The sequence below is a fragment of the Alternaria triticimaculans genome, assembly GCF_023758025.1.
Source record: "Alternaria triticimaculans strain BMP 0046 chromosome Unknown scaffold_6, whole genome shotgun sequence".
NCBI lineage: Eukaryota > Fungi > Ascomycota > Dothideomycetes > Pleosporales > Pleosporaceae > Alternaria > Alternaria triticimaculans.
In genome coordinates, this window is record NW_026055963.1 from 1,497,739 (window position 1) to 1,519,924 (window position 22,186).

General features: G+C 34.8%; 2 protein-coding genes across 2 annotated transcripts; one reads left to right on the forward strand and one right to left on the reverse strand.

Annotated features, from left to right (window-relative positions):
* Positions 1 to 14,084: 14,084 nt before the first annotated feature.
* Positions 14,085 to 19,343, forward strand: J4E78_005362 (uncharacterized protein; the record flags this gene model as incomplete). The annotated part of the gene is made up of 7 exons (XM_049365983.1): positions 14,085 to 14,219; positions 14,277 to 14,670; positions 14,779 to 14,921; positions 15,496 to 15,776; positions 15,841 to 16,732; positions 16,787 to 18,625; positions 18,681 to 19,343. 7 exons carry the CDS (start codon positions 14,085 to 14,087, stop codon positions 19,341 to 19,343), a joined length of 4,347 nt encoding a protein of 1,448 aa, XP_049222698.1.
* A 637-nt stretch (positions 19,344 to 19,980) lies between these two features.
* J4E78_005363 (uncharacterized protein) lies at positions 19,981 to 20,760 on the reverse strand (the record flags this gene model as incomplete). The annotated part of the gene is made up of 1 exon (XM_049365984.1): positions 19,981 to 20,760. The coding sequence occupies one exon, from the start codon at positions 20,758 to 20,760 to the stop codon at positions 19,981 to 19,983; it is 780 nt and encodes a 259-aa protein (XP_049222699.1).
* Between the last annotated feature and the right edge of the window lie 1,426 nt (positions 20,761 to 22,186).

Genomic DNA, 22,186 nt, shown 5'->3' on the forward strand with positions numbered 1-22,186 from the left:
ATAGTAACTAGAAAAGTATAAATATAAATATAAAGCTAAGAATAGTATAGAAATACTTAATAGATAAGAAGAATACAAGGTAGAAGTAGTATAATATATTATAGAATACTATTACTACTATAGATTTTATAGTCTATCTACTAGAGTATATAAGCTCTACTTAGTAATATAGATATAAAAGTATATATATATATATAGTTCTTTAAGTAGCTATATTATAATTAAAATATTATCTTCTACTTAATATATTTACTAATACTTTTTCTAGTTAGATAAAGAGATAAAGATTTTCTTATATAATGCGTACTCTCTAATATAACTAGAAGTAAGAGGTATTAACTTAATTATCTCTCTATAGCTACTATCTATATAATAGTATATTTAATAGAAGTTTAATATTATATTCTAGAAAATAGCTATACTATAGGCTTTATAGCTTAGAAACTTAGATAACCTCTTATAATAGCTACTATTAATATTCTATCTAGTAGAAGCTTCTAGCTCTATTTTAACTTACTATAATAGATACTAGAGCTCTACTATATAGACTTCTATACGCTTATTTTTTTTATAGAATACTAAACTAGCTTCTATAACTATATACTTCTAAAGATTTTTTTATTTCTTACTTTAGGTACTTTATTTTTCTTTAAAAAGTATATTTATTAGTAGTATCTACTTAACTATCTTATTTCTTACGCGTAAGCTTATAATAGTACTTCTTTCTATACTATTTTTACACTAGTATACATATTACGCGTTATCTAGATAGTACTTTATTTTACGCTCTAAGGCTAGAATATTATTAATATTTTAGTAGAAAATTAAAAAGATTAGAGAAAGCTAAACTAGTCTATCTACTTCTATTAATCTTATATAATTTATAAGTTTATCTAGAATCTAAGTAGATCTAGAAGGCCTATACTCTAAGAGAAAGTCTACTATAGTAAATATATAGATAAGAAGAGCTTTCTATAGCCTAAGTTTAATAAAATTTAAAATACTTTTTACTCTAATCTACTATTACTTTAGTAATAAGAAAGTTTACTATTCTAGTAAGAAGTAGTATAGGTTTAGTTAGAAATTATAAATAAGAGTATTAATATTCTTCTAGATAGCTCTATTATCTCTCTCTAATACCTATATATTATAAGCTTTTCTATTATATATATACTTTATAGCAAAAATATAAGTTTTTTAAAGATTCTTATCTTTATACTTAAATATAGTATTTATAAAATTATTATCTTATAATAGTAAATTCTCTCTATAATAATAGTTTTTAGAATACTCTTTACTACTATATTATATTATATAAAAGTCTATTCTAGTTTCTACTTCTTCTATATCTATTATTAGTAGATTCTAACTTTTATTAATAAGTATATTTCTAAATTTACGCCTTATTTTACAATTTTATTAAGGTTATATTATATCTTTAACTAGGTATATTACTACTCTATTAATTTACTACTAAGTCTATTCTAGTATTTTTAAAAAGCTAATATAAAAGTCTATATATAGCTACTCTTTAGGTAGGCTATATAAGTATTAAGTAAAGAACGTATCTAGTAGAAGTAACTAAGTATCTTTTTTTCTCTTTCTACTAACTATTCTTACTTATAAGTAGTATATATTAAAGATAGATTCTAATATAAAGTAAGTAATATAGAAGTAAAGTTTATTAAGAAAGAGTAATATAAAAAATTTACTTAAGCCTATATTATATTATAGAAGGTATAATTAGCTAGAATAAATATTATAAGTATTATAGTATAGATTAGTATAAGTATAGTAAAACTTTATTATCTTATATACTATAGTTACTATAGATACGCTATTATAATATATCTTAGAAACTAAAGTATATATTAGCTTCTTTCTACTTTACGCACTTATACCTACTATTATCTCTAGCTACTTATTCTTGTCTAAGATTTAAACTACTCTTTATTCTTCTATACTACTAGAAACTTAGTAGTATTAGTTTATAAGCGCTTTAGGTTAGTATCTAAAGAACTACTTTCTTATTTTTTACGCTTATAGTCTAATAGCTCTTTAGCTTTCTCTAGTCTATTACTATTATAATACTTTTCTCTAACTATACTCTTCTTCTACTAATCTCTAACTTTATATATCTACTATAACTTCTTAATTATATTATAGTAATTTTTCTAAATCTATACGTACTTTTTATTAGACGTTTCTTTACTATTAAGCTTACTTCTCTTATTCTTAATCTCTTTCTATCTTACTCTATACTTCTATTACTTACACTAGAGCTTTTCTCTATTTCTATTAAAGAAATAATTATTAGATATCTACTACTACTTAGCTAAGCTATTAGTTATAGATAATACTAACACTACTTATAACGTTTGCTTATAGTAGTGTTACTAACTTATTTTAGTAATATATTCTTATAATACTTTTTAATTTTTAACTTAAGTTTATAATATAGTTTAATTATATTATTTCTCTTTTATCTTAATATAGATAGTACTGTACCTAGAGTATAGTTATTTATAATAGTAAAATAGTTAACTCTATTATTAGAATTTTAGTATTAGGTATAATATTTATCTAATAGCTACTTCTATAGTTATAGCTACTACTTCTTTATTACCTCTAGTAGTAGATTATAACTTACTATAAATAGAGAAACGTTTTTTTATAAAATAAGCTTAAAGAATTCTTTAGAAATAATTTTAAGTATACTTATTACGTAGAGTAGTAAGTTTATACTAATAAAACTAATAAAGTTATTTATACTTTTAATTTCTAGATTAAGTAGAACTATAATTCTTAGATACTAGAACTAGAACTAGCTATTCTATTTTTAGTGTTTCTTATTATTTCTCTATCTCTAGTAGAAGTTATTAATAAACATAATAAAATTAGACTTATTATTATTTATATAGTTATTATAATACTTAGTATAATTAATAAATAATTAAGCTATATTCTAGACAAACTTATAAATTATCTTTATCTTCTAGTATTCTAGAATTAGAGGGTCTAGTTTAGTAGAACTCTATAAGTAATTATCTTTATAAAGAGTACTATAAATTTTATATAGATTCTATTTTACTTTAAGTATCTTTTTACTTTTTTTCTATAAACTATTATAGAGTAGAAGTAGTTAGATTATATCTATAAAGCTATAAAAATTACTAGGCATTAGATAAAAACTCTATATAAAGTTTTCTTAACTATAAAATATCTTCTTTATATTAGCGTTAGCTAATTTTCTACTCTTATACTAAAGAGTATCTAGTTTAAAATAATCTACTTATAGCTTATAGTAAGCTAGATTTTATATATTAACTATATATAATTTCTTAATTCTTACTATATTATTAACGTTATATAATCTTATTCTAGAGAAGTAGAAACTAGAGAAGAGTTATATAGTAACTATAGATAGCTTATTCTAAATTCTAATATACTTTAATAAGTATTAGGTTAGCGTTTTAATACTAAGTATAGCTTAACTATAAATTATCTAGATATCTTAGAATATAATAAATTAGGTACTATAAAGATATAAGTTTAGAGTAAAGCGCTATAAAAGTAGTAAAGAAGCTATTTAGTCTAAGAGTAAAAGTAACTAGTTAGACGTTAAGATAGTTTTAGCTATTATAAGTTTACTTAAATAATAGCTTACTATAACTAAGTTTTCTTTACTAGACTATCTAATATTAGTGCTACTATAATCTTCTACTTTTTAGACGCACTAACTATCTAAGTTATTATAGCGCCTAGTAGATATAGAATAGTAGCTATCTTATATAAGGCGCTCTTTAGTAAAGTAAAGTATTTACTAAATAGCTTAGAGTACTAGATTACTAATCTAGCGCGTAAGTTACTTTATTAAAAGTACTTAAACTATATAAATATACTCTAAGCTTTATATTAGAGAACGCGTAAGCGCGTAGTATAATAGGTATTTAGTAAAGTAGCTAAGTAGATAGTAGAGAATTAGCTATTATTTACTAGTACTTAAAAAGTAGTATTTTAATACTAAGATCTTATAGAGAGAATAGAGAACTATATCTACTTTAGTATATATTACGTTATTACTAGATTTTATAGTAGTAACTTAATAAAAAAAAAAGCTTATAAGAATTTACTAAGCTCTAGAGAGGTTTAGATACTAAGATAAGTTTAGTATATTTAATAATAAGCATAAGCTATAGAATAATATCTAATATAAAGTAATTATTTACTAATACTTAATTAATTTTAGTTCTTTACTATAGAACGTAAGTAAATAAAAGATAGTAATAAATCTAGTAAAGGTAAATACCTACGTAAGCTTTAGGTAAAAGAATATAATATATTAAGCGTAGTAGCTATAAGAGTAGTAGAGAAGACGTAGAGTACGTATTTATATATAGGTCTACTATAGCTAATAAAGACTAATTATTATAAATTACTACTAACTTATATAAGCTACTCTAGTAGAAAGCTAAGAAAGATAGATATCTACTTTATACTAGCTGCCTTAAGCTTAGAGCTTATTCTTATCTTAACTAAAACTAGTAGCTCTTAAGAAATCTAATACTATATTACCTAATATAGGCTATAATACTCTAGAAGATATAGTACCTACTAGAATAGAAAGTTATAACTATATATCTATACTTAGATTACTATCTATACTAACTACCTCTAGCTATATTATATAATATATTAATAAGCTAAAACTAGACTATAAAGAGCTCTAGGTACCTATATCTTATTAGTTATCTCTATCTAGTAATAGTAAGAGTTTAGTTATAAAAAGCCTTTTAATAGACTAAAGGCTACTAGACTAAAATCTACTAGTATTCTCTCTAAACTAAGGCTATTTAAGTAGCTCTTAGCTAGATCTTACCTAACGTAATATATAACTAGTATCTCTTATAGCCTAAATAGTAGTCTAAATAATACTAAAGATTAGTTAGACTACTTTATTAGACCTACGTAACTTAATATATATAATATAGTTATTAGTAATAGTAGAGACTAATAAAGTAGTTACTTATAGTAAGTTATAGTTAGCTAGTTTAAATCTACTACTATATAGTTAGAAAAAGCCTTATAACTATATAAAAGTAGAGTTAGTATTCTTATTAGTTAAGATTTTAGAAGTACGTAGAATAGTTATAGCTATACGTCTAACTATCTAGATATCTATATACTACTATATACGTTCTATTAATAATATAGATATAAAGAATAACTCTAAAGATAGTACTAACTATTTAGAGACTTAAAAGGTACTAGTTCTTTATTTTTACTTTAGCTAACTCTTAATTATTATAGAAAATAGTATAATAAATATATAAAAAGTGTATAAAAGAGAATATATATTAAGAGTAAGTATTATTAGGTAGTAATTATAATAGTTAAGTAATTAAAGAGAAAGCTAGAGTAATATATATTATTATATATAACGCTGTCTTTAGTTATATATATATAACTAAGAATAGTTTCTCTTAATTTAGTATTTTATATAAATTCTTTATTAGTAGTAATATATTTTTTAAATACACTCTACCTTAGTCTAAATAGTATATTTAATATCTACTTCTTTTTACTAAGTCTAATAGCTTTCTCTATAAACTATTTCTTATTAGATAGCTAGAAGAAGTAATATTAACTCTTACTAGATAATAATATTCTTATTACTAATCTAAGCTTATCTATTAGATTATATACTAGCTTAAAAAATATATACTTATAGAATATTAATAGATCTATATTAAGAGAAATAACTACTAGAAGTATAGCTATAATAGCAAGTAGGTAAGCTATAATATTCTTATTAGAACTATTAAAGTTAATAACTATATTATTCTTAATAGCTTACTTAAACTTAGAAGTATATATCTTTTTACTATAATAAAGAAGTAGCTACTATACTTTATAGTCTTTAAACTCTTACGCATACTATAAGATCTCTATAATAATAACTATAAAGAACTCTTCTTTTATTACTACTAATATAATCTAATAATTTATTTTAGAAGTAATTATTCTATTATAGAATACTACTATTAAAAGTATTATAAATTATAGCTATAATATCTACGTAGATCTAGTAATAATCTTATAAATTTAGAGATATATACTATAGCTAGACTAGAACTTATATATTTATATATAGTCTAAGTATAGATTAATATTATAGTAGCCTCTATTTATAGATAAGATTATATTAGAATTATATATAGTATACTAATTCTAGAAATTAGTATTATTAACGTATAGTAAGATTTTTAGAAATATAGTAATTATTTAATATAAGTAAAGAACGTGTTTAATAGTATTCTACTTTTTAAGTATCTTAGATAAGACTAGTATATAAATATAGTAGCTAAGCTTATTTTTAGCTATAATAAAAGTATTACCTTCTTTAGCTCTATATATAATACTTTTATTATAGAAGTTTAAGTCTATAAAAGTAGAGAAGTAATTCTTAAGATCTATCTAGAAGTTAATAGCCTTAGCGCGCCTATTATTAAGTAATAGCTAGTACGCTAACTTCTAAAACTTATATAATACTAATAACGTAAAGATAACTATATTCTTACTATTCTTAATAGTTAGGTAAATCTATAAAAGTGCGTTAGTAACTAACACTAATTCTAATCTAAGTAGTCTACTATAGTATTTCTACTATATATATAACTATAAGTACTACTACTAAGTTTAAGTAATTAGAAAGTATAAAGTAAAATTTATTATATTCTTTTAGTCTTTATAGTTAATAAAGAGAACTTATATAAGCTTCTCTATCTAAAGTAGATCTAGATTATCTATTTATAGTTCTAGAATATTAATAATATACTATATAAGAATGCGTTTCTTAAATATATTCTTTATTACTATATTACTAGTAGTCTTATTAATAACTAAGAGTTCTATTTTAATATTATATATAGCTAGAAGGTTATTAAGCGTAGTAAAGATAATAACTAAGTAGTTCTAAGTAGGCGTGTTATTATTATAGTAGCTCTAAATTTTATATTTATTAGCTATAATATATATACTATAAGCTAGATACGTATACACCTTGTCTAAAGAGCCTAGAATAGTAATATATATAGCTTTTACTATTAATAAGTTAAAAATAAGATAAAGAAAGTCTAGGTAGATAAGAATATCTTTATAACTAGCGTATAAAATAAAAGTTAAGTCTAATATAAGTGTCTAGAGGTAGACTAGTAAATCTATCTTATATAAGTAGTAGATTAGAACGCTCTTTTTAAAAGTATATCTAGTACTTAGTAAATTATCTTTTCTATAGTATAAGTACTTTATAAGTTCTTTCTACTTAGAGGTAATATCTATAACTATATAATTTATAATTTAGTATTACTATATTAACTAAAGTATAACTCTAGTCTTTTACATTTTCTATTTACATTTAAGAAGACTAACTATAGTATTTTATAGTATAGTAGCTTCTTAAGCTAGTATTATAGTATTTTAGATACTAATACTATTTATAACTCTAGTAACTAAAATACTTACTACTAAGTTCTATATAGCTTTTAAGTAGATAGAGAAGTAGTTTACTACTAGTAGCTAATTACTATCTAATAGAAGTAGCGCTATAGCGTTTATAATAAACTCTAGAAGTATTATTTATATAAAGAACTAGTATATAGTCTAAATCTAATTATTTAATATAGTTAGAGCGCTAATTACTAATAGCTATATAGGTAGAAACGCTTAAGATACTACTATAGATATAGTAATAGCTTCTACTAGCGCTTATAGCTTATCTAAAAGTAGGCGTTATATAATCTTTAGCTATAGAGTAGTTATATTAAATTAGTATTTACTAACTAGCGCTATAATAAGCGTACTACTATTATAGATTCTTACGTTCTAGAACTAACCTAGGTATAGTAGTATTATCTTTTTCTTATTAAAGTTATAGCTAATTAGTAGTATCTATAGCTAATTATATATTAACCTAGAACTATAAGAGTTATAAAGCTTTAGAAAGTTTATAAGGTACTTAGTGTATTATAGCTTTAGAGTAGAACTATAGCTATTTTATATAAAGTTATAGCTAATAATAAGTAATATATAGTATAATTTAGTTTTACCTTTACTTTTTTATATTATAGATTACTTAAAAAGTAGTAGAGCTCTAGTAGCTATAGAGAGTATAGAGATAGAGTCTTAAGAGTAAGTAGTAAGTAAGATAGAGATAAAAGCTACTTATAAAAAGTCTAGATAAGTATTATATTATAGCGTAGCTAAGAGTAGAATCTAATAATTATAGTAAAATTAAGATAACTTTTTAAAGATACTTAAAAATAGACTATTAGTAAAGATATAAAGTTACGTTACTTACTAGAGTATTATAGAAATATAGATAATATTTCTATATTAGCGTATATAGCTAAAAATATTAGTAGCTTACTTATTTTAATCTTTAAGTATTTATAGATCTATAGATATTAAATATTTATTATAATACTAGCTCTCTTTTCTAGATTATATTTTATATACTTATATTTTTACTATATCTACGCTACTTTAGTATATATAAGTTATCTTATAAGTATCTTTATAGATAGCTTAAGTAGTCTTTTATTATATAGCTACCTTTATTATTACTTTTATTTATTCTCTTACTACGCGTTATAGATCTACGTACCTCTAGGTAGTATCTATTTATAATTATAAACGCTAAGATAAGTTTACTATTAATAATTAGTAATTAGTAACTTTAAAATAACGTATAAACTATCTATAATACTTACTAGCTATTAACTATAGTAGCTATAAAGATAAACTATCTATAAATAACGCCTATAATAATATTAACGTAATTGCGCGCTTAACTAAAAGCTATAGTTATAATTCTTTCTAGCTATAATAGCTAATATAGACTAAAATAAAGCGCTTTATATTATAACTAATATTAACTCTTAAATTATTAGTTAGAACTATATTAAGTATTTACTAGATATTCTAGTTTAGCTAGATTCTACTGTAGATTAATCTATACAGCCTAGAAAGACTTAGAATAAGCTAGGTAATATTCTAGGTCTAGATAAAATATACTATAAGAATATTAAGGTTATACTTAATAGGCTTTACGTACTTAGTATTATTACTAAAGTAGATATTAATAAGAATAAATAAATTAAATTAGATATTAATAGTATTATTACTTAGCTATAAGACTTAGGCTCTTAGAAGATAATAGTAAGAGAGCTTTATAAACTAGTAATTAAGCCTATTAGTAGCTGTGTCTATATTACTATTACTTACTATATCTTTAACGCATAGTTTAAATTAAATACTTTTCTAGATAATAATAATATTAAGTAAGTAGTTATTTTATATATTACTAATTACTATAAGAAAGAGTTAAAGATACTAAAAGTACCTTATATATAGAGTAAGTTAAGTAACTATATAAAGAAAAAAAAGTAATAACGTAAGTAAATATTATATAGTACTAATACTATTAATAGTTAACTAGCCTCTAAGAAGCTAAAGATAATAGAGCTAAAGACTAATATATAATATATAATAATTACTATAACTCTCTCTAATACTATTAATAATTAGCTAGTTTTTAAGAAGCTAAGTACTATAAAGCTACTAACTCTTATATATAATATAATAATTACTATAGCTTTTACTAATACCTTTAATAGTTAGCTAGCTTTTAAGAAGCTAAGCACTATAAAGCTACTAACTCTTATATATAATATAATAATTACTATAGCTTTTACTAATATCTTTAATATAGAACTAGTCTCTAAGAAGCTAAAGATTATAAAGCTACTAATAGATATATATAATATAATAATTACTACAACTCTTACTAATACTTTTAATAGTAGACTAGTCTCTAAGAAGCTAAAAATTATAAAGCTACTAACTTATACATATAATATAACGCTTATTATACTACTTACCTAGTCTAATATATACTTCTAGCTAGCTCTAATTAGACTTCTAACTAATACTATATTTATTAGCTTTAAGAATAGAATTAAGATAAACTTAATTAGTCTAGTAGTAAGTAGAGATGCTATATAGAATAGTAGTAGCCTACTTTTATCTATACACTTTTTAGGTATTACTTTACTTTATTATATTATAATAACTACTAATAGTAATATAGCTAAGAATATAATACTCTAGCTACTTAGCTCTAACGTTACCTAGAAACTAAAGCTAGAGTTTATTATCTTACTTTTACTATATAAAGAAATTATTAACTTACTAAATAATAATATTAAATAACTATACTAGAGTTTATTAAAGACTTATAGAAGAAATAGTATAATATTTAAGATAAAGATTATTATAAGACTAGACGCTGTTAACGCACTAGACTCTATTACGTTACTAGCTAATATTATTATTAGTTCTCTCTAAATAGTAGATAGAATTCTATCTATTAAGAATACTTACTACTTTATATATAATAATTATAAGTTTAATAACACGCTTATAAGCTTTCTTAACTAGACATTTAATAGTAAAGATTAAAATATAATTATACTACTATCTTCTCTTACTTTAGTAGAAGATATAGACACTATATATACCTAATTTATAAAAGATAAATATAACTAGACATAGGTAGTATTTAATCTTCTACCTATTAAGTAGTTTAAGACAAAGTTAATCTAGATACTATAGATTTAGTAAACGTTATAGTTCTATTAGCTTATCTAGATTATATAGAGTATAGATAAGTTTAAAGATCTACCTACGTACTAGCTTATAGATAAGTAAGAGCTAAAAAAAACTATAGAAGAAATAGTAATACTCTAGATATATAATATTATACTTTTAATAAATAGATTAATTAATAAGTAGTGCTATAACTCTAGAAAAGCGCGCTATAGCTATTATATATAGCATATACTAACTAGTATAAAGTATCTATCTTAGAGCTATTAGCTTATTAAGTGTAAATATAAGCTAGAGTTACTAATAAGAAACTAGAAGTCTACTAATAAGCTCTTACTTATTATCTATATAGTTAAGTCTACTATTAGTAACTAAGCTAAAGAGATTATAACGTTTAGCGCTAAGAACGCTTCTTTTACTCTACTTTTTATTATTTACTATAGAATAGAGAAAAGTTCTAGTAGAAACACTACTATACTTAATAGTAATAGCTACCTAATAAACTTTTATAATAATACTATTAAAGTAGCTAATTTAGTCTATAATAAGAATAGGTAATACGTAAAAATAGTTTATAACTACGTTCTTATTACTTTATAGTATAGTATTAGTAGCTATATTCTAAACTTACTAAAATTAATAAATAAGAATAAAAAAGTAACTAAGTAGACGCTAGATTTCTAAATTAGCTTAATTAATAAGAGTTACTAGACTACTAGAGTAGAATCTAGATTTACTTAAAATTTAAAGCTCTTAGTATTATTAGCTAAGCCTATTAAGTTAGTTAAGTTAGATAATAATAGCAAAGTTCTATTAAAGTATTATCTAATTAAGTTTATCTTTATAAGTAGTATAATATTTATAAATATAGTAAATATAGCTCTCTATTAGATAATTATCTAAGATCTAGTGTAATCTTTCTAAGTAGTATAGAAGTATAAGAAGAATATAACTAGACTAGACTAAGTAAAGAAGAGATATATAAAAATCTTAAACTATAATATTACTACTATAAAAGTTATATACACTAAACTAGCTAAGAGTTTAAATAAATGTAGTAAAGTAGAAATAGACTCTAATATTAGTAAGATCTTAGTAGATATTTTAATACGTAGGTAGTAGAATATAAAAATTTCTAAATAGTAGCTATTTAATATACTCTTAGTTATATTACTTATAATCTATAACTTAGTTAAGAATATCTTATATCTACCTAAAGTTCTTAAAACTTATAATAACTAACTAGTTAAGCTATCTAAGAAGATACTTAAAAAAGAGAAAAGTAAGTTTATAAAGATTATAACTACTAAATAAGAGCTTATTAAGTAAAGCTATACTATATAAATATTAGCTAGTTTACTATTACTATATAGTATAATACCTAACTTTAATAGTTAGAGTTAATACCTAATATAGATTAATATAAACGTAAAGCTTAATAGAATTAATTACTTTACTATACTTTTAGATAATAATTCTCTATATAAGAAGATCTAGAATATATATAGTAATAACTTTAAGATAAGAACTCTTTATAGCCTAATTAAAACTATTTTTACTATAGATAGAGCTTATTTACAAGATATTTAAGCGCGCTAATAAAAGAATCTAGAATTATTCTTTAGTATAGTAGTAGATTACTTAAAGAAGATTATTATTATAATATAGAATATATTTACTACTATAGCTACGTATAATATTTTATAAAAGGCTTACTCTTATATTAATATTACTCTATATTACTTAGTATTAAGTAATATAGCTAAGAAGGTAATTATTAAAAGCTTTATAAATAAAAAAAATTAATATAGCTAGTTTAAGTAGACTTTTTATCTATATATTCTAGTAGCTATATAATTTCTAATATCTACTAAACTTAATTTATAACGCGTAAATATTATTATTACTCTAGAACTATATTTAAGTTCTACTTAAGAATTATAAATAAGATATAAGATATTATAAATAGAATAACTACTAAAGTACTATATTTACTACTTTTATATAGAGAGACTTAAGTTTAAAAAAGTAGTTACTAACTATAAAATATGTAGAAAGATCTTAAAAGAGACTATATACTTAGTAGAAGCGTTAATAAAGAATAATTATACTAAAAAATAAGCTACTTTATATCTAAGCGCGACTCTAGCTACGTATGTATGCACGTTACTTATGCGAATTTTCCCCGCTGTTGTATGTTTTTGCAGTTCTTTGTTGATAAAGTTTTTTTTTTGCATGTGGGGCGGCCGCACGTATTGAACTTGAAAGCCCGGTGGAATGAGAGGCGCTAATGAAGTCTGCCCTTGGTCGGAAAACGCGAGGCTGTGTTGACGAAGTTTCGGCCGCATGTCACGCCGAAGGAGACGTCCTTTCCGGATTGGAGGAGCTTCCATGCTGCTATAAGCTCGTCGGCCTTATCGTCACGGCCAGAGCATCCAGAATTGATTGAGTTTGGTATGTCCACCAGTAAATATCACCATGTACCTCGGAGAAGCGATTCGTCATGCCGTACTGAAGCTTTTGGAGGTGGATCACCAACTCGAACTGGAGTGCTGAGGTCTGTAGCTACGGCAAAAGCATCCTCACGTCGCAGGCCCAGCCATCCAGACCCACGCAGATCAACACAGGCTTAATGCCGGCCTCATTCGCTGCCTGTATGTTGCCTGTGATGGCCGTGGTGAACTTGAAAGCCCGATGGAAGGCAAGGCGTTGATGGAGATTGTCCTGGGACATACTCTTGTTTATTCCTAGTGACGGGAGCTGTCTTGTTGAGCAGTTTGAGCAGCTGTGTAGTACAGCTGATATATTGGTAGGTGGTGACGCGGCCCTGGCGACGTGATGCGCAAGAATTGCCCTTCCGACGAATAGCAAGCCATCGTGCATGCTTGCTGTCCTAGCTTGCTATTCCTTTGGGGGATGTGATGAGCTTCTAGCCACGATGATAATAGAAGCGGGCTGACGCGACTCTGCTGCTGTGGTCAAAGGGAAGCGGTAGCTGGTACTCTCTTGTAGACTAAACGACGAGGCTCTTCGATATCTCGTCGAAAGCCTTCCAATTTCAAGATACGTTGACGAATACAACCATCTTTTATGTTTCGTACGTCACGCCAGAAAGCACCCTGGAGGTACTCGCTAATATTCCCGTTGATACGCTCATATCAATAAGGACTATGTATACGCCTGGAGTACACACGAAGGCGCAGGCGTAGGTTTCTATATTGATGTAGGCTGCAGACCTGTTCAGTTTTTCCCCAGGTTAACGTGTATAGGTACACCATCATTCAGCTTCTCTGCTATCAGACTTTTCCCGTCCGCTCAGCCATATACAAGCATTGTACCGGCGGATTAGTAGTTAGGTTGGGCGTCGGATGGAGATGGTATCAGAGGCTTTGAGTAAACACGCTAACAAGTTCGATATGACAGTTAGGCTGTGGAATTATCACTTGATGAAGTCTGAGTCCAAAAGCCTCCAAGACGTTCCGGTCAAGCACATCACTCTGAACATAGGTGAGAGAGGGCAGGAAGGGAGACATGCCGAGCAAGCTATCAGAGTAGGTTTAACTGCAGCTTCTCTCACCTTTGACTTCGCCTTTGCTAACCTACCACAGTACACCCATCAACTCAAGGAACTCAGCAACTTACTATCCGATCGCAATCCCAGAGACTCAGAGATCGACCATGACGACGATCCAGACATGCCCGCAGGCCCGCCACTCTCCGAGATCACGGACATCACAGCCACCGATCCAATAGCTATTCTCAAGTTCAGCCAGGAGGCTCTCAATGTTTGGGCCTTCCCCAAGAAGCGTAAGGGTATCACCAGCACGGAACAAGGCGCTCGCATCATCAATGTTTTCAAGGGTCTCATAGTCCGGAGAAGCTACGCATCCACACTGAACGGAAGAAGACTCGACAAAGATCTGCCAAGCGTCCAACGCATGGTGTTCGAATGCGAGTATAGCCCTCAGGAACGTCAACACTACGACGCAGCGTATGCGGATAGTTCGTCTGTTCTCTTTCGCAAGAGCGGATCCGTTGTCACCTAGAGCACCACGACATACCAAAACCTATGCCTATTAACGTTATAGCTTAGATTCGCCTATTAGCTAGACTACAAGATTAAGAAACTAAAGGAGTTCCGTGAAAAGAATGGCGATGCTCGCCGAATTCTGAGAGATCTGCGAGCAACCCAGATCCGTAAGGGTCTTCCGAAAGACATGCAAGTCACAGTTCCCGAAGCCGGCGATACTCAAGTAATTCTCCAACGCCATGACACAGGCTAACCGAAGCTGAGCATTGAAGGACAATTCTGAACACCCTAGAGCCTACATCAATATGTAAACATCCAAATCAGGTGGCCTGAAATCAAAGTAGGCCCCACAGTGTTCAGTACTTCCAAGGTTTTCTTGAATAACGTGAGACGTTTCATATGGTGACAGAGCGTGATAAATCGGCGGCCACCGCCCGGGAAAGGTTAACTCACGGTGAAGCTGGCTCGAAGCTCTACACGGCTACGTCATCGCAGTGTTGTGGTGCAAACACTGCCCCGTTTGCAGGGCACAGACCGCTTTTACCGCAGGCAGCCACCGCAAATCTTCGCGCGAGCAGTGACTACTCTTCAACGACACCTTCCTCACAGGTAGCTGACTACCGTTCAACGACACCTTCCTCACACAGGTAGCCACCGCACACCTGGGCAACTTCGCGCACATCGAGCAGTGCTTCCTCACAAGTAGCCACCGCACACCTGGGCAACTTCGCGCACATCGAGCAGTGCTTCCTCACAAGTAGCCACCGCACACCTGGGCATCTCCTGCAAGCTCACAGCCAGGACTAGCTAGAATGGCGAGAGGCGGCTCCTCCTCTTCTAAGAAGCGACAGCGTAAGCGCAGACCATACGAGGACAAGAACAAGGTCATCGCCTCTTTCGGTTGCTTTGACACGGAGGCAGCATTTGAGGAGTGGCGGCAGTCATCGTTTGTTAAGCCGTATTGGGATATCTTTGTTAGCAAGTTTATCAACACCGACCTCTTCAGGCCCGGAAAGAAAGTCGCCGACTTCGACAATCTGTATGCCTGGATCAGAGAAGGAGAGAAAAACGGTCGCAGGTAAGTTCTGACTGTACGAAGTGCATGTGAGACATATACTGACTTCGTACCCCTACCTCTGCAGGAGGTTTGACAAGGATTCACATTTCCCCGAGTACGAGGATGAGATTGATTGGCATGCCTGGCTGACACACTGGCTTGTTAAAGAAAACAAGGTCGATCGTGACGGGTGTTTCTACGGCTCGCGCTTGGAGAACAAGACGTTGACCCAAACAGCATACCATTATGTTTTGTTTGCGAAGCGAGAGCGCGCCAGAGGATCCAAGACCACCACTAAATCGCAGAAGAAGAAGTCAAAGACAAGCGCCGCACGATCCGCCAAACCTCAATCAGATCAGTCCGACGCTGAGTCCGACGCTGAGCCCGACGCTGAGCCCGACGCTGAGCAGCCTGATCCACAGCTTGGTATGGCTGTCGTTAAGTGGACCAAAGGTCAGCCTTCCGATCTGCCATCCAACGCCACCACCACAACTGTCGTTGAGTCATTCTGTGGCTACAGCTTAGACGGCTTCTGGCAAGAGATAAACCGACGTTTCGATCTAAGTACCCACAAGCAGCGGCGCAAGGCTCTTGTAGCCACGAAAGGAATGTCTTTCGAGGATGCGCAAAACCATGCAGCGCAGGACGATGTGGTGGTGAGGTTCTCGCTAGAAACCGAGGACATCGTCCTCAAAGAAGAGCACGAAGAAGTTGGGCCGCAGGAGGTGCCCGCCCCCGAAGGTGTACCCGAAGCCCCAACAGCCGAAAACCGACAAGAACTGTACACCATTATGGTAGAGGAAGCTGTAAGCCTTGAGGCTACAGAAATAGACCTCAAGTGCCGCCTTTGGAGATACAATCTGTCGCTTGTGGAGAGCAAAGAGCAACATAGCGTCGACCTGCACAACATGGTCCTCATTCTTGGAGGCAACGAGGTCCAGGAAGCTGAAGCATCAGAGGCCGTACAGGCACTTCAGGTAAGCTGTAGCCACGAAAATTATCATCACCCATCTCTAACTAACTGTGCTTAGTACTCTCACGACATGATAGAATCGATCAATGGGACGACACTCAGCACTCTCAATCAAGAGCTGAATGAAGGGAACGACAACACAGAAATCGGAGGTCCACCTCTGACGAAGCTGAGGACCATTACTGCCGAGGAAATTCAAGCCTACCGAGAACAGACGAAGTGGACAGACAACCCAGCGTATCAACGGCAGAATCACGAGGAAGCCTGCGACAGGCTGGGTATCCCAAACCCTGAGAAGCCAAGAATGGAAGGTTTCATGAAGCACATTTTCCTAGATGCTCACCAACCCACCGGCATCAACGCTATGGTCGACTTCGAAGAAGGCTGTGTAAATGGAGGTCTATGCGCAGAAGATTGCGGCCTTGGAAAGACCCTCGAAACACTCGGGCTCTTACTATTCCGCTCGAACGAACGCCGGAAGAAGCTTGCAGATGGCGAGGAGGTACCCGAAGCGCGCCCAACGCTAATCATTATGCCGCAAAACCTGATTGCCCAGTGGCTCGAGGAAATCTGCAAGTTCACAGAGCGCTTCAGAATCCTTGTGTACTACGGCCCTTCCAAGAAGTCGGCGAACCCCAACGTCTACTACCTCAAAGGTAAAGGCAAGGCCGCCAGGCTCACCCGTAGCCACGACATTTTCAACGGTGAGGAGTGCAATGCGGATACCATCATCCTGACCAGCTACTCTACCTGGGCTGTTCGCCACGGCCCAAAGGTACAATGGAACTGGCTGGTTGACAAGCGCGCGAAAGAGCGAAGGATCAGCAAGAAAGAGGCCGCTGCAGAACTGACGTCGGAAGGCGTTTCCTACAAGAGCATTGATGTCAATTGCCCCCATCAGATGTATGGTATGATCCACAGGATTATACTCGACGAGGGTCACCAAATTCGCCTTCAATCGGACGAGATTGGATGGGCTATCAACCATCTTGGCGCCACGTATAGACACATACTAACAGGTACCCCTACGTTCAACGGTCTAAAAGAGTATTGTGGGTTGATGGAGTTCCTCCAGAACCCAGCTCTACAAGACGAGAACTACCTCCGCTCCCTCGGCTTCGTCGATGCTGACTTCGCCAAACCAGCCAGCCCAGTCTTCGCTATGGGTGGCACTTGCCCGCTCGACTCAATTCTAATAAAGTTCAACCCCTACACTGTGGCGGATGATGATCGGCGTGCCCCTCTCAAGTACTGTCAGGAGGCCATGGTAAAGTACATCTTCAACCCCATAGTATCGCCTACAATGGCTGAGCAGGGATCCAAGATGTCACAAGTCCTAAGGAAGATTATGCTCCGCCGCACTCATTCCTCCGAGATCAACGGTGTACCCCTGCGAGCCGCTCTTCCCGCTGTGCAGCGTTTGGTGTACGACTGTGAGTTCAATGCAGCCGAACGAGCATTTTACGATGCAGCGGTAGCGAAGACCTCAGAGACGCTCTTCGCAAAGACAGCTTCGAAGAAGAACGTGGAGTGGAACACCACGACTTACAGAAAGCTATGCCTACTGAGCTCGTGGCTTGGGTTCAAATACCTCCTTGACGACAGCTACAAAGCCGCAAAGTTGGCCGCTAAGCGCAAGAAAAAGATGACGGCTCTCACCATACTCAAAGATATGCGCTCAGGCCAAAAGCGCCTGCGTGTGCCCATTGATCAGCAAATTCCGGTCGACAAGCACACAGACATCGAATCAGACGTCCAGCAGATTCTTCATTGGCATTGCCAGGGAGCGCCTAAACTGAGGAAGCTTTTGGGAATCCTCGCCGAAATTGTGGTACTTAGGCAGGAAAAGGTCTTGATTTGGGTGAGCAATCCGGCTCAGGCCGAATGGCTCCAACAGGTAAGCTTTGTTCGTTGCAACTGTGTGGTAGACAGAGGCTAATACGTGGCTACAGGTCCTACTGCTCCTTAAATTCTCCGCGTTCCAACTCCGCACGGATCTGAGTCAGACCGAGCAAGATAAAATCTTGAATGACTTCAACAACGACCCTCACTTAGTAGCGGTACTCATCTGCTCCTATCTGGTGTCTTGCTCGGGTTTGAATATGCAGACACTGTGCCGTACTACTATCGAATACGAACCCCCGCCGAACGAATCAATCAGGGCTCAGGAGGTTGGGCGTGTGAAGCGCCGGGGTCAACCTAGCCCATGGATTCGTCACATAACTCTCTTGACGAAGGACACGTTCAACAGCAAGCAGGACTCAAGCATGATTCTGAAGAATCTACCCAACCTGCTCACCCAGCTGGACCTTGAGGTTTGGGGTCCGAAAGATCAAGGGGACGAGGATGACGAGGCAGGTAGCCACGTCTTAGGCGACTTCGTGCTGTACAACGACGAGCTCCTACCAGCAGACGACAAGGCCGTAGAGGGCAAGAACCTCAAAGTCTTAGGCCCTGACGACCTACTCTACCACATCTCGATGCTCGTTACGGGACGCAAGCCAGTGGGTAGCGTTGTCGAGCTGCGCAAGGAAGCACACAAAGAAGGCGGGGCTGCAGGCAAGGCTGGAGGTGGTGAAGTTGAGGATGTTGACGTAGATCCGCTGTGGATCTAGGCAGTCTTGACGTGGCTACAAAGCCGGGGATGGTCATGCGATATGGAAACTAGCATGCAAGCAGCTAGCATTCGGGAAAAGGGCGGATACCAAGTGGTTGAGTTTGTGGGCGACTGAGGCTAAGGCTTTATGCACGACTTCAAATAGTCAGAATCACAGCACTGGTAACCGATTTTGAGTACAACTCTAATCTGCATGCGTTAGTGGGAGTCATAGGCAACAGTCACTATCGCCACAGTCTGAGTTGGCCAAGGCTGAGTCATACAACATCACAAGAGTCACTGCGGCAAAGAGTCATTCGTGAATCGTGTAAATGTATATATAAGGAGACTATCCCGGAGACTTCAGCACGAAAGCTCTCCGCAACTATGAGTGCATCAGAAACGAACAACACCACATTACCACCTGCACCAGGCGGAGTCAATCGAAAACCACAAGGGGGAGACTGCACACCGGCGATGAAACATAAGGACAGAAGCGCGAAAACACCACCCATCCAGTGACGGGGAGGCGACAGAAGCGAAAGGAAATACCGCGGGAAACAACACGGATAGGAAAACTTTTGCCGAAAGGCAAGGCTGGTTTCTTCACCAGCTCCTTACGACCACCGGGAACCATATGAGAGAGACGAGGACATTCATTGTCCGCTGTATCCATGAGCCATAGCAATGCTCTTCCACTTTTCGACCTCAGCTTCGAGCTCAGAGTTGCGAGCCTCGAGGGTGCTGACATGGTCAAACTTCCGTTGTCGCGACTCACGAGCAGCAAGGGTATTGCGTGCGCGCTTCAGAGCGATCTTGTCGCTAGGGTCGACGGTGATGCTGGGCAGAGGACCCTTGCGCCGACGAGACTTGCTGATGCCGTTTGTTGCAGGTGAGTTGGTGACAGATGACTGGCGTCGAGAGTACTTGTCCAGAACGAGGGGCGAGCCGGTGCTTGAAGAACCAGATCGCTCCATAGACTGACTGCTGATAGTGCGGTCCATGGGCATGGAGACAGCAGGTGCATAGACAGTATCAGGAATCTTGGTCTCCTGCTCGGGGAACAGGGAGAACCAGTCGCTCGTGTCGGAAATAACAGGCTCGCCGTTGAACATCGGGGAGCACTCGAAGCTATCGTTGATGAAGGGGGAATCACCGATATCAGGGGAAGTTAAGTTTGTGAACGCCGTAGAAGGGGGTGCAGACCCAAAGCCATCATTGAAGATGTCCTTGGGGGACACGGTGCGCGTAGACCCGGCGGCAACGGAAGGATCGTTGATCGCCGTGAATGCGGACACCTGGTCCATAGAAAAGCCTCCGTTGTTGAAGTTGGACATCAGGCTTGCGCCCGAGTCGAAGGAGTTGTTGCTGTTCAAGTCTGCGGGGAACGTGAGCTCGCGATCGAGAGCGGGGAAAGCGTGCGTCGTACCTGCCATGTTTGAGACGTTGTGCAGTTGAGGAATGTTGTTGCTAGAGCTGGGGAACAGTGGAACCGGAGGACGTTGGCGTAACCGTGGCTGTTGGAATTCTGTAGTAGATGACGGGGCAGAATTTGCGTAGAAGTGCTGGCCGTTGTTAAACGTATGCCCAGGCTGAGGCGCGCTCGGTGCTCGCAGAGGCCGCTGGGAGACCTGAGGTTGATCGTAGAGCACGAAGTCCGACTGCGGATGGGCGAATGCTTGTTGACTCGTATGTTGTGGTTGCCGGGAGGCGTGGGGAGCTGGTGAAGAAAGCCATGATGACTGTTGAGAAGCCGTGATGGTCGACGTGAAGTCGAACGGGAGGGAAGACGGCGAACTGAAGTTGCGCGAGGCGAGACTTGAGTTCAGAGGTTCCGGGAAGGAAGACTCTGAGGTGTGAGTTGAAGTGGGGATAGTGGGTAGCAATATGTCGGCGGTTAGCGGACGGCGAGATGCGGGGGAAGTTAAAAGGCAGCCATTGTTCGTGACTGTCTTGTGTATTGTTTCGTGGTGTAGTATGGTGAGGTGAATAGGGAGGAGAAATTCAGGCAGCGAGGGAAGTGGGGGATTAAAAGTAACCCGAAGCGAGCGCGGCGCCAGGAAGGGCCGATTTCTGTGACTCACAAAAGGTGCAGCAGCGTCGGTGGCTCCCAACCAATGACTTGTCCCGCCGGTGCCATCTTCCATCAGCCCTAGGGCCCGATGCGGCTAACCAGGCATCACGTTCGCGACAGAGCGCGCACGATTACACCCTTGGATGCTGTTGCGCAGCCTATCCATGGCATCCCAGGTACAATCGCGTCTGTTCCTGACGTCTGGAGAACTTCGGGTCTCTCGTCTACCCACAGAAAAAACTCGTCGAACCTCGCGACCATGGTAACAGTACCGTCCTCCAGAGTCGCAACCACTAGCAATCAGGCATCAGCTTTTGTGCGCCTCTGCAATAGGGCGCGCGCCATCGGACATGGGGTACCCCAGTCAGCTGCACTCTGTATTCCAACCGGTGGAGGTGCTTACGAAGAGCCAACCCAAGACGGGCGAGATGGAAAAAGAAGGCGGAGCAGCTGCGCCCTTTCCATCAATCGTAGATTGGCAGATGCGCGCGGTATGCGCCTCTGTTCTCAGATTGATTAGCGATATTGGTGCCTTCACTAACATTTTCTGCGCAGTTGCGCGATTGCGCGTAGGCTCTGGGAAAGGTCCAAGATACCACGTCAAGAGCGGTGTAGAATGTGTGAAACAGTAAGGTTGTCTGCCACATCCAGCGCGCTGGGTCGCAGGGTGGCTCGCACAATCCCATCGATATTCGGAGCCGTACTCAGCCTCCGACCTGCTGCAAAAAGCCCAGCACAGCATGGCATTGGACAATGAGAGCGGCTCGGCGTGAATCCTGTCACACGTA